This window comes from Perissodus microlepis, chromosome 12 (genome assembly GCF_051167445.1).
Source record: "Perissodus microlepis isolate ML-2025 ecotype Zambia chromosome 12, ASM5116744v1, whole genome shotgun sequence".
Classification (NCBI taxonomy): Eukaryota; Metazoa; Chordata; class Actinopteri; order Cichliformes; family Cichlidae; genus Perissodus; species Perissodus microlepis.
The window spans coordinates 25,443,060-25,468,426 of record NC_140472.1 but is presented as its reverse complement, the minus strand read 5'-3'; the positions used below and the strand labels follow the sequence as shown (position 1 = coordinate 25,468,426).

The 25,367-nt window shown below is 39.9% G+C and overlaps 1 protein-coding gene across 5 annotated transcripts in view; it reads left to right on the top strand.

Moving 5' to 3' along the window:
* The window catches only part of msh3 (mutS homolog 3 (E. coli)), a 59,801-nt gene that overhangs the window by 22,173 nt on the left and 12,261 nt on the right, over nucleotides 1-25,367 (top strand). For 3 of the 5 annotated variants that reach the window (XR_014801780.1, XM_084945348.1, XM_084945347.1), the window contains exons 17-21: nucleotides 1,505-1,621; nucleotides 1,817-1,924; nucleotides 4,303-4,417; nucleotides 4,880-5,037; nucleotides 18,096-18,282. Coding sequence is in view for 4 of the 5 variants with exons in the window: in XM_084945348.1 (XP_084801474.1) it covers nucleotides 1,505-1,621; nucleotides 1,817-1,924; nucleotides 4,303-4,417; nucleotides 4,880-5,037; nucleotides 18,096-18,282 (685 nt within the window). In the remaining variant the exon portion in view is untranslated. The other 2 variants (XM_084945350.1, XM_084945349.1) reach the window with 2 other exon arrangements.

The following is a 25,367-nucleotide window of genomic DNA, read 5'->3' as shown; positions in this document are numbered from 1 at the left end:
TGCTACATATTATATGTCTAAGAGGCCTGTAATAGAGGCTCTGGTTACTCTTAATATTGATATTAAGAGTTAAGAATTCTGATATTCAATTTTAACATTAACAAACTCACCCAATGAGGGTAGAGCAAGTCCATGTTGGTTCTTATAAATAGGACAAACAAATGTATTCATTTATTTATTTTTTAAATTTCAAACTTAAGCTATTGTATTTTTGAAGTATGAGACGATAATGGGTGGGGAAAAAGTGTTAAGATGTTTCTGCTGGTTCTAAACTAGTAATACTTACCATGGACCAATTAGTGCAACAGTATTCTATATGAAAAAAGATCATAGAGTAGAAAAACCTTATAGCTGCATTTACTGGCAGTGATGATCTAATTTGCGTGAAATTGTGTAGGCTGACATTAATGTTTTTAGACCTTAAACAGGCCTTTCCTGCTCAAAAACCCTTCAGTGTGGCTGAATTCAAACAATTCTGCACAGCAAAGTGGGCCAAAATTCCTCCCCAGTGATGCGATATATTACAAACACTTGATTGCAGATCTTGCCTTCAGGGGTGTCACAACCAGTTTTGGGGTAATTACATTTTGCTACTGGGCCAGGTAGGTTTGGATAGCCTTTTTCAATTAATAAATTAAATTAAAAACTGCATTTTGTATTTATTTGATGATCTGAAACATGTGTGACAAGTCAACCAAGAAAACAAAAAAAAAGAGACCAAGAAAGGGGCAAGTACTTTTTCTCAGCACTGTCGAGCCTCACTGTAGGTTTGTGAAGTTTAGGATTTAGCAGGTGGCCTGCTAACGAATAAAATGGTAAAATGGTAAATGGTCTGTATTTGTATAGCGCTTTACTTGGTCCTAAGGACCCCAAAGCGCTTTACACTATACACAATCATCCACCCATTCACACACACATTCACACACTGGTGATGGCAGCTACATTGTAGCCACAGCCACCCTGGGGCGCACTGACAGAGGCGAGGCTGCCGGACACTGGCGCCACCGGGCCCTCTGACCACCACCAGTAGGCAACGGGTGAAGTGTCTTGCCCAAGGACACAACGACCGAGACAGTCGGAGCCGGGGCTCGAACCGGCAACCTTACGATTACAAGACGAACGCCCAACTCTTGAGCCACGATCGCCCCTAGAATAATATGCGGTAGTATCAAGAGATCTTTCATTACAGTGTTATTACAGGATAAGACACAATACATATTGCAACACAAAATGACATTTATTTTCCATGTTTTTGCATTAAGTTTAATCTGGTCATAACCCAAGTAGGTATGCAACAAGTTGTCTCTTTGTTTTAAGGGGGCACAGAAAAACATACATAGTGTCCAGCAGTTATCAGCACTTGTGTAAAAGTGGTTTTAAATTAATTTCTTTGTAGTATGCTACACTCCTCTTATATGCTAAAATACAGTAGTTTAATTCTTCACTTCAGTCCATTCTTTGCCTTGCCTTCTGTACTTCACGTTTACCCCTGTCTCCTCTGCAGCACCAAGGCAGTCAGCAGGTATCACTCTCCTTTCCTGGTGGACCGCTACAAGAAGCTGCAGCAGCTCCGAGAGCAGCTGATGCTGGACTGCCAGAGGGAGTGGACCAATTTTCTGGAGTATGACAGACACATGCACACACACAAACACAAATGCAACTCAGCTGGAAAAAAATCTGAAAACATGCCAGTCTGTGGTTCAGAGGTATGCCTCCACAGCTCTCAGCCTGCCAGAATTAGTCTGTTTTAGTCAAGTACACCGTCAGTGCTGTCTACTCAGAACACTTCAAAATCTCTTTTTCTCTCTCTCTACAGTCAGTTTGGGGAGCACTACCACACCATGAAAAGGGCTATTAGTCACCTAGCAACCATGGACTGTCTCTTTTCATTGGCTGAGGTGGCTAAACAAGGGGACTATTGCAGGTGATGTCCTCTCACGATGACCATAAATATTGATGCATGTGTTTGAGTATGTAAATTGGGTGTGTGCATGTGTTTTTATGTGTGGGATACACTGTATATGTGTGTGGTTCGGGGTCGTGTCGTGTCCTATAGTCTCAGACAGGTTGTGTGTGTGGGTGTGTGCACCCCGCTCAGCAGTGTGCTCTGCCAGAACTCCAACATCTCTCCCACTCACTCACTCTTTGCCTCTCTCACACACACACACACACACACACACACACACACACACACACACACACACACACACACACACACAGTCTCACATACACCTTTATGCTGTGCTACAAATTTCTGTGTTTCAGGATTGCTTCTTCTCATATACTGCTACCTCCTGCCCTCTTTCCATTGTATTTGCATGTCCTACTTGTCATTAGTTTCTTTGACTGGAAATGTTACGGTTTGTGTGTTAAAGTGGATATTGTTGGCTTTTATAACCCATTCAACCAAGAAATCCTCTAATCCAACTTTAAAGAGACTCTATTAACCGAGAAAATGAGAAATAACTTAAGAAAGCACGTCAGACACACGGGAAAAACTAGTGCACTCCCACATTTGTCTGCAGCCTCACATCCATCAGTTCAGAATCCAGGGCTCCAGATTAGGTGATAATGACAGGAATCTCTGCCATGTGTGGTTTGTTATTCTCTTTCCATGTGGGACATAAAGCTCCAACTTGTGACAGCCTCCCATCTTATGCCTGTACCCATCAGAGACCCATCTTTTGTAGCACTGCTAGCATAGTCCTCATCAATATTTTATTTGGTCTGAACATCTTCCTCTTCCGTCAGATTATGGCGTCCATCTGAGGGCAATCTGTGTTATCCTTTCAGGACCTGTAATAGCAATTCTTTGTTTTTATTCTATGGGTGATGTTGATACAGGCAGTTCTTCTCTACTTTTCCATGTGTGAGCATTTATTTGGAGGGAACAACTTGATTGCTCGGATGTCATTCTTGGTAATGCGCCAGATTCAGACCGTATAGAAGGATTCACTTCACATTGCTGTTGTAGAGTCTTATACTATGTTTTCTCTTTGAAATGCTTGGATTTCTAGATGGAGCAGAGCACTGCTGAAAGCACCCTGTGTCTTATTGTGCTATTAATGTTTGTTGAGTGAACATGCCAAGATCTAAAGAGGCCTTTAAGGTGATTTAGAGTAAAGAATGTGGTTGTCAATGAGTCTGGCAAGCGATTTTCTGTGGAACTGGCTGCCCCAGCAAATTGAGCCAAAAAGCAGACTGTTTGATACAAAAAGAACCCCAAACGTAATCAGCGGAAATTAACTCTTGCAGCTGGTTGGTGTCAGAGTGCATGTGTAAGAGAGGGACTGCACAAGCTGGACAAATGCAATTTGCATGGGAGATCTGCCAGGAAAAAGTATTTGCTGTCCAGAAATAACATTAGAGAAAAACTGCAATTAAACTATCAACATATAAGCAAAGCAACAGGACTTTTGGAATAAAGTGCTCTGAACTAATGAATGGAAGATGAAGAGAACAAGAATGATAAAGGGTCGTTGTAACATGAGATATGTTTGGCACAGACCACATAACGTTTCAGGAAAATGGTCCCATACCAGCTATGATGCACTGTGGGTTGAATGTTATGTTTTGGTTTTGCTTCACTGTCTCAGACTCTGCAGCTTGCAGTCATTGATTCAGCTATGAATTATGCATAATTTCCAAGTGCTTTGAGATAATGAGAGGCCATCTATCCAAGAGCTGAAGTTGAACAGGAAGTGAACATATCAGTGTTGTAATAACCCTAAGAACACTAATCTACCTCTAGGAGGGAAAAAATGGCTTGATCCACATTGAAGTGTTTTGGGAGGATTTGTCGATGCAAGAAAATGCAAACATCTTCCAGCTGAGGTCAATGAGTGGTGGACAATTATGGAAATAGCCAGCAAGAAGTTATTTGTGCTGAAGGAAAAATTCTAGTTTTTGAGCTCAAAATGTACTCAGTCTTTCAACATAAGAATATCCACATATTACGGATATGTGGATATTTTCTATTGAATAAATGATGAAAAGAAGCAGTTTTACTCTTGGTAAAGCAGATCTTCCCAAGTTTTCCCAAATGATGATCATTTTTGTTTTATTTATAGTTTTGTGAACATAATTAAGTGTTGTATTGATTTCCACTGCAATCCTAGATAGTAGAATATATTTACACAGTAACAATATTCTACTTTTTTAATTTTATTTTTAATTATACCAATTTGCCTTAAAGAAATCTTTGTCAGTACAGCTTAACATTTACTCTGTACATATTTATCTTCACACTCTGTGTGGGTGTGGGTGTGTGTTCACACGCCTAACTGACTGTTCTGTTTTTAGGCCAGAGGTGTGTGACAATAAGCACCAGATTACGATCAGGGATGGCAGGCATCCTGCTATTGATTTACTGATGGGAGAGCACAACCAGTATGTGCCCAACCACACTGAACTACAGGTACACACACACACACACACACACACACACACACACACACACACACACACACACACACACACACACACACACACACAGGCTCATTCAGAGAACTTTGAAGAAAAAAAAAAGCCAAGCCAAAACATACACAGACATTTGCCTGCTCGCTAACACACTGAGAGCGTGCTGAAACAAAACTGCAAAGGCACACAGACTTTGTCTTACACATGAATACGCACATAGACTTACACGAAACCACACAGATACATGCATACACACACATGCTTCCTAGCTCAGCGCTGGAGTGGGTGTAGGTTAATCTTGTAACAGAAGCACAAGCCAATAGGAGGAGAAGCCAAGCTTTCAGTCCACCCACAGCTTCAGCTGTGCAGGACAGCATGCAAATATCTTTTTCTGTCTCTCTTCTCGTTTGCCTTCTGTCTATGTCACAGCTATTATCCTCTTCTCTCTCCCTCCTTTTAGGGTGATGGCAGGAGAACAATGATAATCACTGGGCCTAATATGGGGGGTAAGAGCTCCTACATTCGCCAGGTAGCTCTTATCTGTGTAATGGCTCAGATGGGCTCATACGTCCCAGCCTCAGCGGCCTGTGTGGGCATCCTGGATGGCATTTACACCAGGTACGAGTACAAGCAAAAACTTGTCTGTGGACATATTTTGTCAACCATGTAGCATCACAGTCATATAAGACACAGTCACTTTGCAGGTGTGTAGTTGGGATCCGAAGGTGAGCCAATTTAAAGGCGGCTGTAATCTGACAACTTGGTACTAAGTAAAGGGAGCTGAAAGTAAAAGTCTTAGATTTTTCCACATTTTGGGAGTCTGACGTTACAGACGAGTCAATCTACAAAGGCGCAAGAGTATAATATCTAAACTACTGTAGAACTAAAGGAAAACATTAATATGTTACTTTGTGTTTTGAAAAGATTGTCAACAAATAGGAATACTTATTAACTTCTTTAGAGAAATGCTGTTATTACCACATGGTGAACATATCTTTGTTTTATTGAGAGAGTTTAAATTTGCACTTTTCACACACTTTTTCACACTCTGCAAATCATCTAATGAGCCTGACTAGAGTCTATGGCAGACAGGCAAATAATATTTCTGAAAATAATTTTCTAACTTTTCAACTTTGTCACAGTCTGATTTTATTGTCTTACTAAAAGACCAAAATAAAAAAAGCAGGAGATGAATAAAAGCAATCATTTGATTCAGCTTTGAAGGAAAATGAACACAGCTTGATTTTTTGGGGGGGTTTTTAAGCAGTATCTCAGTGACATCAGTGGATAGGCGTTTGTTTTCCTCCTAAGCGTGTTAAAGATGGAAAAACCGTATAGACTGGCACATTAAAGCAGGTTAGTAAATATACATGTGTAATACCAAGTCTGCTATATAAAATCACACAACAAGACTATTACAGGGCGGTGTTTTTTTTGAGTGGGTTGTTCTTGCTTTGCCTCTGTTGACAGTGAGATTAGGACAATGATCTTGAAAGCTCTCACTGAGCACAGTTTCACTTCTGAATGCTTTGTTAGTACAATTAAACAAAACAGGTAGAGGTTACTGTGGAGACGACTTGACAAAAAAATAAATAAATCGAACTGTTACCCTAAAAGCGTGTGAGCTACTGTGGGTCATCTTCATTGTCTGTGAAACAGTCAAGTTTATTCATAGGCCAGACAATCACACTTATCCCTTCTAATCCTATTTTTTTTGTTCCTCACTGCACAGGAGGAAGTGTGTAAGGGGGGAACAGATGAACTACAGTTGTATGACAATGCTGGGTCTATTGTTCCATCAGCGGTGTATAGTAGAAACCCTCGGCAACAAGGTTTTGTTGGAGACCTTTTTTTGTGCTGTGATTATTCTCATTATGAGGAGAGTAGCAGTGAGCTCTGCGTCTAATATTTAGTCCTGACTACATGTTTAAATGAAATAGAGGCCAAATCGCAGTCTGCGTTATTCTGCCTGTGCTGCGCTATGTGATTAGACCTAATGGCTTGCAGATGTGTCTAATTGTCTTTTTTGCGGCTTTAAGCATGTTCTTAAGTATTAACCCAGCGGGTGCCAGAGACAGCAAGTGTGCATGTGTCTGTGTGTGTGTGCATGTGCACTCTTAATTATATCCTTGGGAGAAACAGTCTGGGGGTTTTTAGGTTTCACATTAGCCTAACAAGGTTTAGTTATCATTTCCTGGGTTTACAGTTATCACAGTGATGGATTTGGTGAATGGACAAAAGGACCTGAACTGATACACCTGGTGGTTTATGTACAGGTTGCCATTCCATGAACTAAAAACAAAAAAGATGGCCGTTTGATTAACGCCCTCTGATAACCCTTTGCATGGCTTTCAAGAACACCAGTTTTATTTTTGTTTTTTAGATACCTTGTGCACCATAAATTTTATTAGCCCTCAACTGTAAAAGGCTGATGGCAAGTGCACAACATGGACACCAAAGTTTGTGAATGCAATAACTCTAGAACAAGGCATAGGTGTATCAACTAAAAATCTTGGGCGTGTTCGAATCTTAACGACCTCAGCCTCAGGGTCAGGTGAGGTCAAATTTTCTGAAAATCTTGCGAATCGGATGACTCAAGAACAAAGTGACATAGGAGTTTCAAACTGATACAATACATGTATTAAGTAGGAGGCCGAGGGGTACCAAAGGACACCTCCAGTATATTTTATGTTCTGTGGCAATATTCTGTGATCAACCTAGACTTTGTAACATTTCTACTTTTTTCCATGCGAGCAGCTCTATGAACGAACTTGCATGCATAACATGGTCTCTGTACTTTTACAGCAGTAATCATGCTACAGATTTTTTAATCATTACAGTTAATTTTTTAAAACTATATACTGGCTTGCATTTTACTTAAAAAAAACAAATGAACAAAACCAATAAAAGCCAATTTTTTAGAGTTTGAAATAGAGATGGACCGATCCGATATTACGTATCGGTATCGGTCCGATACTGACCTAAATTACTGGATCGGATATCGGAGAAAAATAAAAAATGTAATCCGATCCATTAAATATCACGAAAGCACCTCACAAAACTTGCAACACGCCGTAACTCGCCTCAGAACGTTAGCACGTCGGAGCAGTATGCATCACGTGATAGAGCGGCTGTGGCATGCGGGACCTGTCGGTGGTCTGGATAGCATTTGGAGCTTCGCTAGCAACCCGGCATTTCATCTCCGACAAAGTTATCCCCGAGAGAAGTAAAGCAAGTGTGTAAGTTCATCTCTGAATGTTTGTAAAGCATTCCTGCGTTAAGCTTAACAAACGATATATGGAGCGACTGCCTCTTCTTGCTGCTACTTCAATCATGAAACTGCTTAATGATCAGCTGATCGGCTTTTCTGTCGCGAGTCCGTCTCTCTTGTTTGTTTTTGGCCCACTTTGCACCAGAAAGAGGAAACCAGTGGATAAACAACAGCAGCACATTTAAGCTTGATAAGCTGTTGTTAGAATTTATTTAATATTACTTTCTACACCAGGATCTTTTTCTACGTAGCTGACGCTGGTAACTGTGCAGGGGCGGATCTAGCAAAGTTTAGCCAGGGGGGCCGATAGGGCATTAACAGGGAAAAGGGGGCACAAAGACATACTTTTCTTTCTTATTCTCATTTAAAATGTCTAGCTTTTAATAAATAATTATCTGACACCCAAAGTTTTAATTTGATGTAAAATGAATAGAAGTCCATTACTGTATATAGTAACTATTAAGTCTAATATATATACCCTAGTAAGCTATAGTACTTTTTCCTTTGGGAAGGTACCATCTGTGCAGTCTGCAATTCTGTTGAAGAAAGATGTTGAATCTATCTGTGAAGGTTCTCCGTCATCCAGGTCATCGTAGTCAAAGGAGCTTGCAAAGAAAAGCGTCTGGACTTCTTTAAGTTTACTTGAAGACGTTTCACCTCTCATCCGAGAAGCTTCTTCGGTTCTAAGGTCAAATGGTGTATTTTTCTTCTTCTTTTTCTTCTTTTTCTTTTTCTTCTTCTTCTATTGTAGCCAACCTTTACATGGAGGAAGTGGAAAGGAAGGCTCTTGGCTCTTTCAAAGGAAGAGTACCCAGCCACTGGTGCAGATATGTGGACGACACCTGGGTCAAAATCAAGACACAAGAAGTGGAATCCTTCACTGCACACATTAACGCTGTGGATAAAAACATCAAGTTCACCAGGGAAGACACAAAGGACAACTGTTTGCCTTTCCTGGACTGCGCTGTGCACATTGAAGAGAACGGCAAACTCAACATCGAAGTTTACCGGAAGCCCACACACACGGACCAGTACCTCCTCTTTGACTCCCATCACCCTTTGGAACACAAACTTGGAGTAATTAGGACCCTACACCACCGGGCAGAACATGTTCCCTCTAAGCCTGAAGGAAAAAAGAAGGAACACACTCATGTAAAGGAAGCACTCAAAACGTGCGGCTATCCTAAATGGGCGTTCTTAAAGTCAGCAAAGAGGCACAGAAAAGAAGACCAGACACCAACGAGGGAGGATAAGAAGGACAGACGCAACAACATTGTCATCCCCTATGTAGCCGGTGTATCGGAAAAACTTAGGAGAGTTTTCTCCAAGCATGACATCCCGGTGCATTTCAGACCCAGCAACACGCTCAGACAAAAACTGGTTCACCCGAAAGACAAAACGCCAAAACACAGACTTAACAATGTGGTGTATGCTGTACAGTGCAGCGAGGAATGCCCAGACCTCTACATTGGAGAGACCAAACAGCCACTTCACAAGCGCATGGCACAACACAGAAGAGCCACCTCCACAGGACAAGACTCAGCAGTCCATCTGCATCTTAAGGATAAAGGACACTCTTTCGAGGATGCCAATGTTCACATTTTGGACAGAGAGGACAGATGGTTTGAAAGAGGAGTGAAAGAAGCCATCTATGTCCACTGTGAGCGACCATCTTTGAACAGAGGCGGGGGTTTACGACACCAACTCTCTGCCATCTATAATCCAGTTTTGAGATCCCTTCCCAGACGCCTTAACGCCCACTCACATCCTGGGCCATCTGACCTCATGAATTCGCATGATAAGGTGGGGCCAGGTTTCACAATGAACACACCCGAAACTCTGGCTGATTGGGACCCACACCCAGTTTCACACCTTGGCTCAGGCGATTAGAGGATCATCAGGGGGTCCTTTTGTCCCTCTGTGGGGGGATACTCCCACTAGGTTTATATCTGGGACTCTCCACCATTTGACCTTAGAACCGAAGAAGCTTCTCGGATGAGAGGTGAAACGTCTTCAAGTAAACTTAAAGAAGTCCAGACGCTTTTCTTTGCAAGCTCCTTTGACGATGTTGAATCTATTTAATATTTCTTGAAAAATTCTTTTTTTTTCACACTGCATCAAATTAAGGTTGATTACGTCGATTAAGCATCATGAGGTGGAGCGTGAGGGGTGGTTCCCTATTTTTTTATTTTTTTATTTTTGTTGTTGCTGGGAGTTGGAACCCTATTAGTTAGGTTGCTTAATATTTACGCTAAGTACTCTTTAAAATACCAGAATAGGGAGGATGGAGTAGGTTTAAGTTTATTAGATTGATCAGTATTGCTGAACTATGAAATATTTTTTTTTGCATACAGGTATAACAGAATAGCTTTAGTGTAGTTGTTGTTTTAAACTTGAGTATGAACTTATACAAAATGCAGCAAGATATTTAAAAAAACTGTTTTATTGATTAAAAAACACTGTATCGGATTCATATCGGTATCGGCAGATATCCAAATTTATGATATCGGTATCGGTATCGGACATAAAAAAGTGGTATCGTGCCATCTCTAGTTTGAAATAATCGTTATGTCTCGTATACTGGGCCTTTCTGACAAATGTCAGCTCAGTTTCAGGTGTTACTGGTGCATAGAGCACAACCGGTATAAGATTCTTAAGACCAGTACAATACAAAATATTGGCCAGTACTTATTTTCTTTTAGACCACATAAACAGATTTTCCTAACATTTGTTTATTTGTCTATTTATGAGTCATTATAAAGATAATAAGACGGCGCACTTATTTCAACTACTACACTTACTACACTCTGCTTTACTGTAAAGTTATTTGTGGCATTTCACACATTGTTGCCAACACATAACATGCTTGAAGGGTGTTTCTGCCATCTCGTCTTTACTTTTTAAAATGTAGAATTTATCAGTTGTTAAAAACCTGCCAAAATCTTGACAAACGGCTTATCTGTTGATATATTGGGTGTGTCGGTGTATCAGTCAAGCTCATACTATGTTTAATATTAGCATCTACCTCTATAATACATTGTAATGTATATGACAAAAAAATAAGGAAAAGTATAATGGGCCCATTTGAAAGGCACAGCAAATATTTTTAGGGCTGAAATAGGAAAGCCCGAGTTTTGGGTTACATGTGATGCTTGTTTACGGATATAAGACTTTTAAACAAAGGTCAGTTAGCATCAGCTTTAGAAGAGCCAGTGAAGGTCTATATATAATAAATTAGTACAGAGCTGTGCATGTGTTTGACCGTGTGTGCCTCTGGTGTTTAGTGAGGTATTTGATCAGGGTTGGAGGTTAATATACTCTCCCTGATTCAAACAATACAACTAAGAGCTAATTAAGGTCCACAGTGAAAGCGCACCCACATTGTATAATCCATCCTCTCCTCACCTCCTATGTAACCTCTGTCGTCCTATCAGTTTCTAATTGGACTACTCGGCCTCTCTGTCAGAGAGTCAAAGTTGCTGAGGAGAATCTGTCTTATAATAAATGCTCAATCAATTCCCACTCCTGTGTCAAGCATAATAGGTGCAGCACTGGGAATTGCTTGATCTTTTGTGTGTGTGAGAGATATTATGCATTTATGAGTGTGAAAGCGAGCCAGGCAAGAGCAGAGCTTGAAAGTTTTACTTGAGTGACATAAGCAGACTTGTGGGTTGGGGATAATGAGATGGTGCGTAGGTGTCTAATGGGATATCCTGTCTGAACAGATCGGGGTGATTGATTATCAATGAGGAGAAGGAGAATAATCGGGATACTGCTTTAAAGCTGTGTGCTGCCTCACAAGAGTCTTGTTTGAATTTTTCTGCCCACTCCACTAAATCTGTGTGTGTTTTTGTTCTTTTGCAGACTTTGGTAGAGCGACTTTAGCAGCCTGGAGTGTGTGTCTGTCTGCGTGTGTGTGCGCGCGCATTTTTTCCAAGTGGCTGGCAGATGCATGTGTGTGTATTCGTGTATGCAGCTGCTGTGTGTGTTTTCTTGTTGGTTTTTAGTCCTGAAGGTTATAGAGCACATTCATCCATCCCTTCATGGTTGTTATGGAAACAGCAAGAGGAAGCTGAATGTAAAACTGTATTTTGAAAAGACCTTTAATCGACCATGGACTCCTAGCAGTGATTATACCGTGCTTTACACAAGTCTTTCTTACGCTCCCCTCCCTTCTGAAAGCGCAGCTTTTCTACATTTTTCTTTTTTGGGTCCAGAAATGTGGATATCATCCTCACAAGGCCTCACAAACGGCACCGAGTGTTTTGCTGTGCAACATCAGCACCTTTGTGGGTGTACACATGTTGATCCTGTGGAAAGATGCTGTATCCTGCATCGACTCATCTGTTCCTATGAGTTTTTAATAGTGCTGCAGTGTCAGAGAGCCTGTGCCATCTTGTAGGCGGTATACAGAGCTGGTTAGGCCTTTTGTTTTCTATAAAACCTGGAAGGTTTAAATCACACAGGATTAAATTCTGCAGAAATCCATGTAGCAGAATAGTAAGGCGAACCCTGAGAATAACCTGAAATAATTTACAAAATATTAAGCGTTAAGATACTTATATCAGGGTTTTTTTTTAAATATTGATAAAAACGTGTTGTTATATATTTTTTTCCTTGCGGGGATCCCATTGGCTTACACAGAGTGGCTGCGTCTCCTGAAGTCCACATATGCAGTTAGTTCTTCAACGATGACACATTTGTCCTTGTAGTTTTGCCCCTGTACACCATCACAGTGGATTTTAAATCAGACAAACAAGGAATGATTGAAGTGTAGGTCTTTAGGTTTAATCCAAGGAGATTTAAAAAAAAAAAAAAAGTTGCATCAACTGTTTCAGTCGCAAACTGAATTTCAGCCATTTTTATACACAGTCCACCTTTTTCAGAGGCTCAAAAGCAATTTAATGATTGATTGACAAGCATTTTGATGGGCACCTGAAGTTTATTCCTTCATTATTCCATGAAAAAAAGATATTTATTGGATTCCAAGTGCTGAACATAAATTTTACAGCTTTTCAGTGGACTCCTCAATAATTGATGAGCTGATGTTTATTCAAGTGAGGAAGGCAATCCTTTGGGTGAAACACCAATATAAATTTATTAGAGCGATGCAAAAACTTTAAGATTTGCCAAACCTTCTGTCTGATGCATTATAATGAAAAGGGAGGCACACACTGGCCTGAAAGACCACAGAAGATAACTAAAGTGCACGATGACAGACAGACGGATAAAAAAACCCGGCAGCTAACCAAGTGAAGAAGTTGTCAGGTTGGGGTACGATCAAGAGATGCATTCAGGTAATGTAAATACTTGGCAGCAAGGTACAAACCACTGGTTCACCTCAAAAACAAGAAGACCAGAATAGACTAGAAAACATCAAATCTTTGATCAAATCAAACTATAATAAACTTATTTCTGAATTATGAGAAAAGCATAAAAAACAGAAATGCATCATGATCCAAAACCGTATCACATCATCTGTCAGGCATGATGGAGTTAATGTTATGGCATGGGCATGTGTGGCTGACAGTAGGTCTGTGTCACTAGTGTTTATATATGATGTGACTGCTGATAAGAAGTAGCAGGATGAATTCTAAAATGCACAGGACTGTACTTTCTGCTCAGATTCAGTCCAATGCTACAAAATTGTTGGGGCAGAGCTTCCCAGTGCAAAAGATAATGACCCAAAGCATACTGAAAAAGTAACCCAAGAATTTCTCCGGGTAAGAATATGTCAGTGAGGAGTTATCGTGATTAAATGGTCATGTCAGACACACACTTCTGGCTGTGAGAAACCTCATTCACCCACTATTCAAATCCTCTGTTTCCAAGGGGCAGCCAATCATCATGCAGTGACAAAAAGATAATCATGTTGTTGCAAAGTGAATCCTTCTAATAAGTTGCATTTAAAATTTAGATGTTTGTCATTTTCAGTGGCAGGGAGGCAGCTCCATGGATCCAACTCTTTTGTGGGTGCAGTCTGTTCCTATCCGTTTTTTGATCAGTCATAGGAAAGGAAGGCTCAAACAAATATGTGAGTCATTTCTTTCTCTGCTTTCATTGGTACTGCTGCTAGAATTCAATCACACATCCATGTTCTTGATTTGTGTTGGTCAGGAAGTATTCAGACATTCTGATAATTTTTTAAAATAACATAAAAAAATCAACTACCACATGCATTTCTAAGATTACTGCTGGGATTAACATTGCTACAAGGGAACAAAAAAAATGGCAGCAAAATTCTCCCCACAGACAGAACAGTCCCCCCCCCCCCTCAGCTTTGTTAAGAAGAAATCAAATAAAATCAGTTTTTGAAATACTGAGTCTGTATAAATAAAACGGGGCTAAAAATGATTTAAGAACAGGTTGAGCAGCTTGCATAAAATGAAGAATATAACACCCTGAACACCTTTAACACCAACTGTTTAACTGTTTACGGATATATTCTGACATGGAAAAGGCTTAGACTATTGTCAGTTACTTGAAAATTTATGTATTTTATTCCCTTTTAGCAAACTTTTTTTTAAAATGTTGTATAATAGAAGATTGTAATAGTCATGCAAAATACACTTGGGCTTTTATTTTCTTCCTGGAAAACTACACATGCTGATAATGCTTCACTGCTTCTTTTAAAATATGGGATGTTTTTATTTTTTTGAAAGAAATTTTGATTAAAGACAGATCCACGAGTGTCAGAAAAACACTTGAATCTAGCTCAACATGTTTACTTGAAAGGTGTGAGGTGAAAATAAATGGAGTCTATTTTCAGGATCAGTGTGTTTGGCTAGAAAGGAGGACTCAATCAGACCAGCAGGACACCCAGCTGGTGGAGTGTTGCTGTGTTTCTGTGTTCATCTGTGGACAGAGTGAGTGTGTAAACTGCTTTGCCCTATGCATTATACATCTGGTGTAATTTCCTCTGAGTTTTAATCATGCATGCAGATACAACCTTTATTTTAGAGCCTGTCTGTTAGTGGATTTTGGGGGGAAAGTTAGGATATTGATGTTCTGCCAATTTTTGTTTTATAATAATAATAATAATGGATTGCATTTATATAGCGCTTTTCAGGACCCCTCAAAGCGCTTTACAATTCCACTATTCATTCACTCTCACATTCACACACTGGTGGAGGCAGCTACAGTTGTAGCCACAGCTGCCCTGGGGCAGACTGACAGAAGCGAGGCTGCCATATCGCGCTGGTAGGTGAAGTGTCTTGCCCAAGGACACAACGACCAAGACAGACAGAGCCGGGGCTCGAACCGGCAACCTTCCGATTACAAGACGAACACCCAACTCTTGAGCCACGATCGCCCCATGTTTTAACATAGTTGTGATCAAAAAGTTGTGGCACTCTGCCTATTAAAAATAAATAAATAAATAAATTAGGTCAGTCTCCCCTTCAAGGTTTTTTTCTCTTGCAACTTATTAACTTCTTCAACTTCTACTTCCCACTTCTCACAGATTCACTATTGCTTGGTGAATCGTTTGCAGACAAATTTGTGTCTTCCATGCAAACTACAACTGACTGCAGTAACTTCCTGGTGACCAAAGTAATTGGAAGGACGTTATCGGTACAGCACCATGTGTCTCTGAGCAACCAGTCTTGCAATACAGACTGCACCTCCAGCAATTTAGTTATATGGTTATAAGTTATATGGCTTTCTTTGTTGTTAAAATTCCAGTACTTGACTATTTTATTACTGAACACTAATTAGTTGGTGTATTTATCTGTGTCTGTAGTCCTGTACAGACACAGATACTGCTAACCAGGCTTGGTAGTGTTGGCAGATAAACTAGCAGTCCACTCTTTCATCTAAATATGATCAAGTGTGGCTCCAAAAAACCCAATATGTCAGGAGCCAAAACACTCATATTTAGGCTTTCACCTTTTATGTAGAGTATTTGTGTATTTCAATAAACTAATTACCAGCTAAGCTTAAAAATAGTGTTTGTCATAGTATTTTGCTCATCTATGATGCTGCTCTGCTACATGTGCTTCAGACAATAGTGAGAATATTGCAAGTAACATAGTCAGAGTCAAACTTTTCTATAACGAACACCCGATATACCTCAAGCATCTTTTTAATTCATTATATTCCTTTAAAAATGGTTTTCATAATGCTGTACATATGTGCCAGTATCAGGCTAGCTGTGATGTTAATGGACATTTAATTCATCACTTGGGATCTAATAAACTGGCTAATAAAATGCAGCAACATGTCTGCCACACCTCTCATCCACAGGGTGCGTGGTGTAACCATGGCAACACAGGTGTTAGATGCTCTTGTTGGAGTTTCATTCATAGACACAGAGCAGAACAGGAAGAGACAGATTTAGTGGTGAGAAACACCGACTGCCAGAGAGATGTGGCATCTGTGATCCAGCTGGAGTCGAGTTTCTATCAGATGAGTCAATGATCTGTCTGTCAGTCTGTGTGAAAGCAAGAGCTCTCAAATTGGCCTTGTAGCTTGTGAAGAATTCAACACGTTGTCATAGCATTTCCAATCAGTACATTTCTATTATTGTGGAAATATAGGTGGTCTTGTTGCATGCTGAGTTCGCGTCACTGATGTATTCTTCAGTCTTTTCTCATAACTTGTTGTAATATAACAAGAACATTTTGGTATTGTGATTTCAAATGTTTGTACTTTTTTCCGTCAGGCTTGCTGAAATGACTGGTTTTTGTTTCTAAGTGGTCATACTGGTCATCTCTTCTCAGGCTGATGGATGCAACCTTTTCCCCTCTTCAGAAAACAGGAGAAGTGACTGTCACAGAGATATTAAAAAGTGTGTTATTATAGTCTTTAATCTTTTATAGGTGCTGCAGCCCGTCCACTAAATGCTTTTAACAATGATAAGAGTTGATTATGACTCATTTAAATGTGAGTAATGTTGAAGCAAACCTTAGAGTTAGTTTTAATATCTGTGTGGCCATAATGTGTGAATAAATGACATTAAAGAATTCATTTAAATCCTTTACACCATCAGCCACGTCTTAAAACGGGTTGATTTCTTTCTTCTTCTGTTCAATTTCAGAAAAGGAACCCCCCACTGTTGTTCTCCTGCATTATTCACACCCATCATTTCAATCTCTTGTTCTTTTTTTCAGTGCAGAAATGTTTCTCCTAGAATAAGACTGTGTAGGAGCAGGTTCACTGTGAGAAAAATGGCAGATTCTTTGTTTGTTTGTGGGTGTTTGTGGGATTTCTGGAAGAACAACAGCAGTTTGCAGTCCATAATTGTGGATTGCATTAGTGGCATCAGTAGTTTTGTTTTTGTTTTTTTTTTTGTTTTTTATTATTGCAACTTGAGTTTGAGTCTTTTGTTTTCTGTTTTTAAACACATCTGTCTTTTAATGCTTTCTTCCATGACCTCAACATATGGTTAAGTCCATAGCTTACCTGAAAAAGACATGTTTTTATTAATTATTTGTTAGCAGGCTGACTCATTAATAACAAAAAAAAAAAACCTTTAACATTTGGAGGCTCACAGTGCTTACTTGGGCATTTCACATCACAAGCTAGTGTACTCCCAGTACTGGTCCCAAGCCTGGATAAATGGGAGCATTACATCAGGAAGGGGAAAAGTTAGTGCCAGATCAAACATGTGCAGCCATCCACTGTGGTGACCCAATGGGAAATGAGAAAATGGCCAGAAGTTTAAAAAAAAAAAGGTTCACAGTATGCTATGCAGTCCTATGGAAAAACTAAGAACATCCCACCTTTAGCTTAAACAGGTAATCACTTTCTGTATGGCTTTATCGGTGTCTTACATCATTGTGGAGTAATTTGGTCCACTCTTTTTTTTTTCTTTTTTTTGTCTTTTTTACAATGTTGCTTCACTTCATTGACATCATTCATTTACACTTAGTGGTTTTAAGGTCCCGCTACAGAATTTCCATTGAACTGAAGTCTGGATTTTGACTGGACCATTGTGGCACCTTTGCTGCTCTGCTTTGAATTGTTTGAGTCTGTTTTGATGTGTGGTGTTTGGTTTTTGCTAAATATGGCGTCGTGCAAAAACTGCCAAAACTTGTGCTTTCGCAGAGGTGGTCAGTGATGATTACTTTGAGTACTTTTGATTAGCAGCACAGTGCTCTTAATTATCCTCTTAACTCCTATGGAAACGGTAAAGGTGTACTTAGTTTTCACACGACTCTCAAACTGTCCGTCACTATAATGCAATGCTATCACCACAAAGTTTCCACAAGTAAACATGTAATTTTTTTATTTGGTTTTGGTTGGCAGGGAGTCCCTGGCATTTAACCAGTAATTTATTGTGTAGTCTGCGACGTCATACCACAAAAATGTTTGACTCCCTGATTGAAAAAAGACAAAAATATCGTGTTTCACTTTATGGTTGACTTATTTTCTCTGTCTTTTTTCCCCTTTTCTGATTGATCAGGATGGGAGCTTCAGACAACATCTACAAAGGCCGCAGTACATTCATGGAAGAGCTGACAGAGGCCTCAGACATAATTTCCCGTGCGACCAAACAGTCATTGGTCATCCTTGATGAATTGGGACGGGGCACAAGCACCCATGATGGAATTGCCATCGCCTATGCCACCCTGGAATATTTCATCAAAGATGTAAGTGTGTGCAATGTAAGCACTACAGCGATGGCATTTAAGTAAAACAATTAAATTAATGAATGTGGAAATGAAAATTAGAAGAGCAATCAGTAAAAAGCATAGGCAGGCTACCTGGGCTTGGTAACCATAGAGATATCTTTAAATATGTGCCAATTAATCCTTTTCATAAATCCACAAACATTGTGGGATCTTGATACCAGCCTACTTAATCATAAAGGTAATTGCCTTTGGTAAAGAGGTGTGTGTGTGTGTGTGTGTGTGTGTCAATTTGTTTGCATACAATTATTTGATTGCATGTACTTGATGGTGCTGCAGACATCCTTGAGTGTTTGTTTTAGAGTGAGATAATCCAGCAGAAAGGACTAAGACTGCTACCATGTTTCCATATCAAGTTCAATGTATAAAAATCTTGACAGGAAACGGTTATTTGCAAATAATTTAAGTGTAAATTCTACAGACACATTTATAATTTATTTATTATAAATACATGGATCAAATATTTGTTGGAGCATGTCTCTAAAATCGTAAACCTTATCTAAAATCCTTTTGGATTTCTCTTCAGGGTCATCTTATCGGCCAGCTTTGAGCTTTTATTTTTAGATCACTCCCTTGCACTGTGCCCACTGCAATTTCACTACAGACCTCAAATTTGGGCAACGAACAAACATCAACTTCTGTTTCAAACTCACCCAAACGTTGTTAGAAGAGTCACTGCTGATTATGACAGCTGGGTCTCCAGATACCGCTGAGCAGTTTTCAAAAGGAACAGCATGGGACATCTACTCAGTGACCTAAAAATGACACTTGCACTGAAAATGATCCAGAGAGGCACCAGAAGGTGATCTCGAAGGAGACGAACACAAAGATTGCCTAACTTGACTGTGTACAAAAAAATAAAATTTTCTAAGCTGTTTTCCCGTTCTCGTACGTACCACAGTCTTATGTCAGACCTGTTCTGACTGCCGGAAATATTCTGTTTGGTTTATTTAGGGGCTCTGCTTGGGCAGAGCGAGTAGGAGTCAGACACATTATGCCCACTTGTTGCTGTAAATTCACCAGTGCTACTCCCATGTGTATCACACAGGCTTAAAAACCATAAAAGGTCTGATGTCATCAGACATTAGGGTTGCACCTCCATTAGGTAATGTCTAAAGAATCTGGAGAAATCTCAGTATGCAAGAGACAAGGCTGAAAATTTGGTGTCTAAATAATTAGTAAGTCATTACGTTATGTTTTTATTTATATATTGCACAGCATGCCAGGATACTTTGGACTTGCTGCTGCTATCCTAATAGACAGGAGGACATAATGGAAAAAGAAATGAGAGGAGGCACATGGAGGACTGCTTCATGACTTATGTTGCAGTGCAGCATCCTAAAATGCTGACATAATTAAAGCTGATGATACGCTGTCCATTGTCCACCGTTGTGCTTGGACATAATTGTGGCCAAATCCGCTCTCACCTCCTGTCAGCGTTCATTAAACTGGCGTGGACAGAAGTTAGAAAAGTCTAATTTTAGCCAAAGGCAGGAGAAGAGTGGCTCACACGCAAAGGTTCGCTAAAGAGGGTAGACGGAGCAGCAGATACGTGCTGTTTCACCTCTGAATACCTGGAATGAGTGTTTGGATGAGAGACTGCCCGTGCGCATGTGTGTGTGCTCTGCTGGGATTATGTGAACTGGCGCAGTCAGGAGCCCTCGGGATGTTGCACAGTGTTGCGTATCTTTATCTTGGCAGGACAGATGAGCGGCACTTTGAGGGGGATGGGGGTTGTGTTATTGTTAACTGAAATTGCCAAGTCAAAGTCACAGTATCTGTAATTTTCAAGTTTTTGCTGAATTAATGGATCGTTACTGTCAGCACAGAATTATCATTATGACTGCTTGACACAGGCTGAGTGCTTGAGGTTGTAGCATCAGTTTGGACACAGCTGTTTGTCTTCTCAGCTGTTTACGCTCGCAGTATTTTCCATTGTATAACAGACTAAAGAAAAAAATCAGGCTTCCTTTGTTCTTACTCCATGTTTTCTGATTCCAATTTAGTTTGGAATTACTCCTCTGATGTTGGATATTTTGTCAAACGGGTCAACTGAGTTGGCCAAATTGTTTCAGGTCATGTGAAAGATGTTGCTGTAGAACAACCCGGCACTGATATTATTCGATGCTGCAGCTCCCTGGGGCTTCTTAGTCTGTTTTCAATTTTAGTTTTGGTTTTTGGGCTGGCACGCTCCTCTCTTATGAAACCTTTTTCTAGCAGAAAGAAGCAAGCGCTCTCTGCTGATCTTTCGGCAAGCGAAAACTGTGTTTTTCTGACACATTGACCAGGCACCAAACAGCACAGTGACCAAGTTAATTATCTCGTGGGTAAAAAATAATAAAACATTTTCTCTATAGCAACAAAAACAAATAGTTATCTTAAAACCACGTTATCCCCTTTTAGAATGCCATCCATGTCAAATTTGGGTATGCAGCAAACAAAAGTAGTGTGGTTATAGCAGTAATATAAGACAGTGAGTATGTCACCTTTCTTACCATTTGTTGTATTTCTAAATGTTTGATAAACAAATGGCTCTCATGCCCGATTAAACACAAAAATCAAAACTGGTTGAAAATAATTTTATTACAGTGCTGGTGATAAGAAAATGCCCAAAGTCACTGAAGCTGATACACAGGCAATTCTGTAGTTTGCAGAAAACACACAAAAAAGACAAAAACTACAAGAAACTACAAGAAGCTAACAGACTTAGCATACACACTGCAGAGGTTTGTGTTTTTAACAGTTGGTTGTGCGTGTTAGTGCCCTCCAGGCTCCAGCTTCTCTGGAAAGAAAGGATTTATCAACTCAGATGGTCTACGTTGACCTTAGGGAGCATGCATTTAATCTCACACTTGAGGCACATTGTTTTGCAGGCTGTTGTGGATAACCACAACACCAGATGTTAAGCTGACAGTCAACGGACTACGCAAGCCACAGATTCTGAATTTGGGTCTCTTCAAGTCCCAGGGTGCAGCTCCCACTTTATTCCACTGTGACAGATATTATCAATGGGTTTCTGGAGTTCTGCTTAGTGCTAATCAAAGCTTACAAACTGTAAGCAGTCTGTGAGAGCCTGAGTTTTGATTCTGATTTATTTCTGTTTTTCCAAAATTCGAGTCCAAATGCTTCAAATTGGATCGAGTTAACCTTGTTCAAATATAGATGAATAAACATTTATCTTTGAAAAACTCTATCTGGGTTTCATTTTTTGCCAATTCCACATCAATATTTGGACAGAGTCTTGGGGTTATGTAATTCTGCTGGAAAACGTAGAATGAAAATGTTTAAGTAGCACCTAATGCAGCAGGGAGATGCTGATGGCACAAGGAAGGGAGCTCTCTGACTACCTGTTGTATAACAGCATTGATTTGTTAGAAAAGCCTTGCTATTAAAGGAAAGGCAAACAAAAGGGCACAAAAGAAGTTAAGCTTTTGCAGCAAAAGGCCTCTTTAGCACAGGCAGACATGCAGAGCCTTTCATGCCGACTCCTCTACCTCCTACTCATCCTCCTCTGCTCCGTCCCCCTCCTCAACAGACTCAGCTGTTCACGTCAAAAGTCAGACAACTCCTCCTTTGACTTGGTTGTTATAGTAACACACCTTTTCCTGTCCCCAACATTCACCTGAGAGCTGGTTAAGAATGTAGATGGGTTTCATAACTTCACTCAATAATAGAGGCAGCCTTGATGCAGAAAGAGAAAAATAAACTGGTAAGCTGAAGGGAAAAGACTTCTAAAACTAGAGGTTGCTTCTCCTCAAAATCTCTGGGTTTCACGTTGATGTCCATCCTCTTCTTAAGCCGTTGTGGACTCTTAATCACAATAACAGCATGTCCTGTTTTTGGCTCTACACAAAGTTTAACACTGCACATTGCTCCTTACTCGGTTTGCATGTGACTGCACTTGTGTTGTAACTTTACACTATAATAGCAGAGAGAAGCAAGTCCAGCTTTGTGGAGAAGTAGAACTCGCAAAAGCTCACTTTTGGCTGCACACTAATGAGTAAATTTTCAGTTCAACGTACTGTATCACTCATGTGGGCGTAAAATAGTCTGATGTGCTTATGCTGATGCACAGAGCTCCTACAAAGACCCAAATGTGCTCCACAGCACTCTGCCCTGCGCTATGCTTGCACTTCACTCATACACATGAATAAAATTCTGTTCTCTTGTCTCTCAGTACACAGTAATTCCATTACTTTCTCAAAATTTCAAGTTGTGACTTATTTGACTGCAAGACTTGTATTCAGAGTGTCACTCTTTTGTGTATATTGTATAGAAACATGCTTCCGAGCATGTGGTTCAGAACCCAAGAAAAGTATCTCAGGATAAAAACCAAAATAGATGAGAAACAAACTGTGATATTAAGAGTATATAAAATTAGTGTGAACTTTTCTGAATAAAATACTAAATCGTTTTACTTCTTGGGACATCTGAAAATGTTCCAGATGAAAAATTAATTTAGTCAAACCACCCGCAACATGCATACACACTACTGGCATTAATGAGGTGTCACAAGTCGTTTTCAGCATTGTGAACCACTACCTTAGAGCAAGGATCTGTCCTGACTGAATATAATCTGCTAAAAGTTTCTTCCTCTTAAAAGGAAGTTTTTCCTTCCCACTATTGCCAAGTGCTCATATAGGTTGTCTGATTGTTGTTTTTTTCCTGTATTAAGGTCCTTAAGGTATGTAAGGTCCTTACCTTAAAAAAAGTGCCATGTTGTGATTTGGAGCTCAGTTTAGATGAAAACTCTGCCATGCAAAAAGTGTTATAACGCTAGTGTCCTTAGATACAAGACTGAAGTTTAGACTTTGAGGTCTGTTAAGAACATATATTTAGCATTTACTTATTTACTTCACTTGTTATGGTGATATTAAATTGGCCATAAAGTCATCTGAAAAAGAAACACTGGAAAACTAAGTACATCCCATGATTTTGTAGCTTGTAGAACCACCATTAGCTGAAATAACTTGAATCAGTCATTTTATCATTGCGCCAGACTTTTTTGATCTTCTTTACAACATCAGTTCATTGAGCTTTGTTCGTTTATGCTCCGTGCCCTTAAGATCCTACCAGGGCATTTCAATCGTGCTGAGGTCTGGACTTTGCCTGGGCCATTGCAACACCTTGAGTTGTTTCTTTTTTGCCATATGGTGTTTATTCACTGGTATGCTTGGGATCATTGTCCTGTTTCATGACCCAATTTGGCCTGAGCTTTAGCAGTTGGACAGATGGCCTCACATCTGAATCTAGAATACTTTGATATACAGAAAACTTCATGGCTGGCTCAAAGCCTGTAAGGTGCTCGGGTCCTGTGGCTGTAAAACAAGCCCAACTCATCTATCTTCAACCACAGTTCTTGACAGTTGGTATGAGGTGTTTGTGCTGATAAGCTGTATTTGGTTATTGCTAGACGTGGCTCTATGCATTATGGGCAAACATTTCCACTTTGTCCTCATCTGACTCATATTAAACAGATTAGGCTATTATTTTCTCTGGAGATGCATGGAAATGACTGTACACCCTGTTCCCACCCAGCCTGGTTAAACTTGAATTATTCTGCCAAGAAGAATGGCAGAAACCGTGTAAAAAGGTGTGTCAACCTTGAAAGATCTTGCCCAAGAAAATCTAAGGCCGTCATTGCTGTAAAAGGTGCTTTGAGTATTAAGTAAACGATGTGAATGCCAAGTAGGATATTTCAGACCTTTTTCCTGACAGTATAAAATTCTCCACCGAAATGTTCTTTGCTTTGTCAATGTGCAGTAGTGTGTATAGATTGATGAGGGGGAAAAATAATGAATCCTTTTCAGGCTGAGATATGTCTAAAACTTAAATGAGTCTGCACTGTATGTCCTTTCTCTAAAATGTGAGTAGAAGTAAGTAAAGTTCTACCAATAAGGTTTTTGTTTACTGTTTTGTACTTGAATACTTTTTACTATTTGAATGTTCACGTCCCTACCCATAGTATCGAAGGGAAGGTGTTACCAAAAAAGTGCGAGCACTGTGTAGGCTGTGTTTCCTTTTCCTTCTGCCTTAATAACAACTTTCAATAAGAAGAGGAAGACACCCTGTTCTTTGTAAATGGGTTTAGATGAATTGGCATTATACGCCCAACTAAATTTCAGGTGTGCCAAATATGGTCATGTCAAGTCATGGAAATGGTATCTCCCAGTCTTGTTCATGAGTAAGAGAAGAGTAGAACAAGCTCACCAAATGTTCAAAGCGGTTTTTATCAGTGTTGCCTGGTGACTGTACAGACAATTTTGATGTCCTGTTGAAAATGTTGAAGCTTGCTTTCCATTCATTTGGATGTTTTGAATTGCCTTCAAATTAACTACCTGCTGTGAAGATGTTGCAAATTGGCAAGAGCTGGTTGTAGGGGGGCTTTAACTTTATGCTACTCTTTTTCACTGCTGCAGTCCTTAGCTCTAGTAAGGCGCTTGACTACTAAAAAGCGGTCTTTGTTTAAACAAAAGACGTCAAATTACACACCAGCGGTATATTTTCACAAAATCTTCCACTCTCTCACACACAAGCACCTCACCAAAAGCCTTGTTACCTGTGTGAGCCGAGAATACAAAGGGTGTTGAGTTTGAACTGCATTTGAGTCTAATTGGATAGAGGGAAGTAGCAAGACAAAGAGACGGGAGTAGTAGTATTGACACCTCTAGCCTTTTTCCAGCGGATCATATTACTGGCTGGAAGCACACTTTGGAGCATACATATGTTCTTGTTTTGCACAAGATATGAATATAAAACAGTTCTAATAAGTCTTTCAAGGTGCAGATGCAGAGACCTGGACCTGAGACAAATTTGGAGCTTTAAACCAGATTTAGAAACATACTGGAGGAAACAAGGTGACTCAATACCAGGCAATCATCATCTTTAGGAAAGGGCAGGTTATTAGTTTCTGTCTGTCTCTGTGGCGGTCTGTATAAAATCTCCTGGTTCTGTAAACAACTAGCTGTATGCTAAAAGCCTGGAATATGGAAACACGACAGATGACAAGTGAGCTTTAATTGGTGATGTTACATCAGGCTTATGTT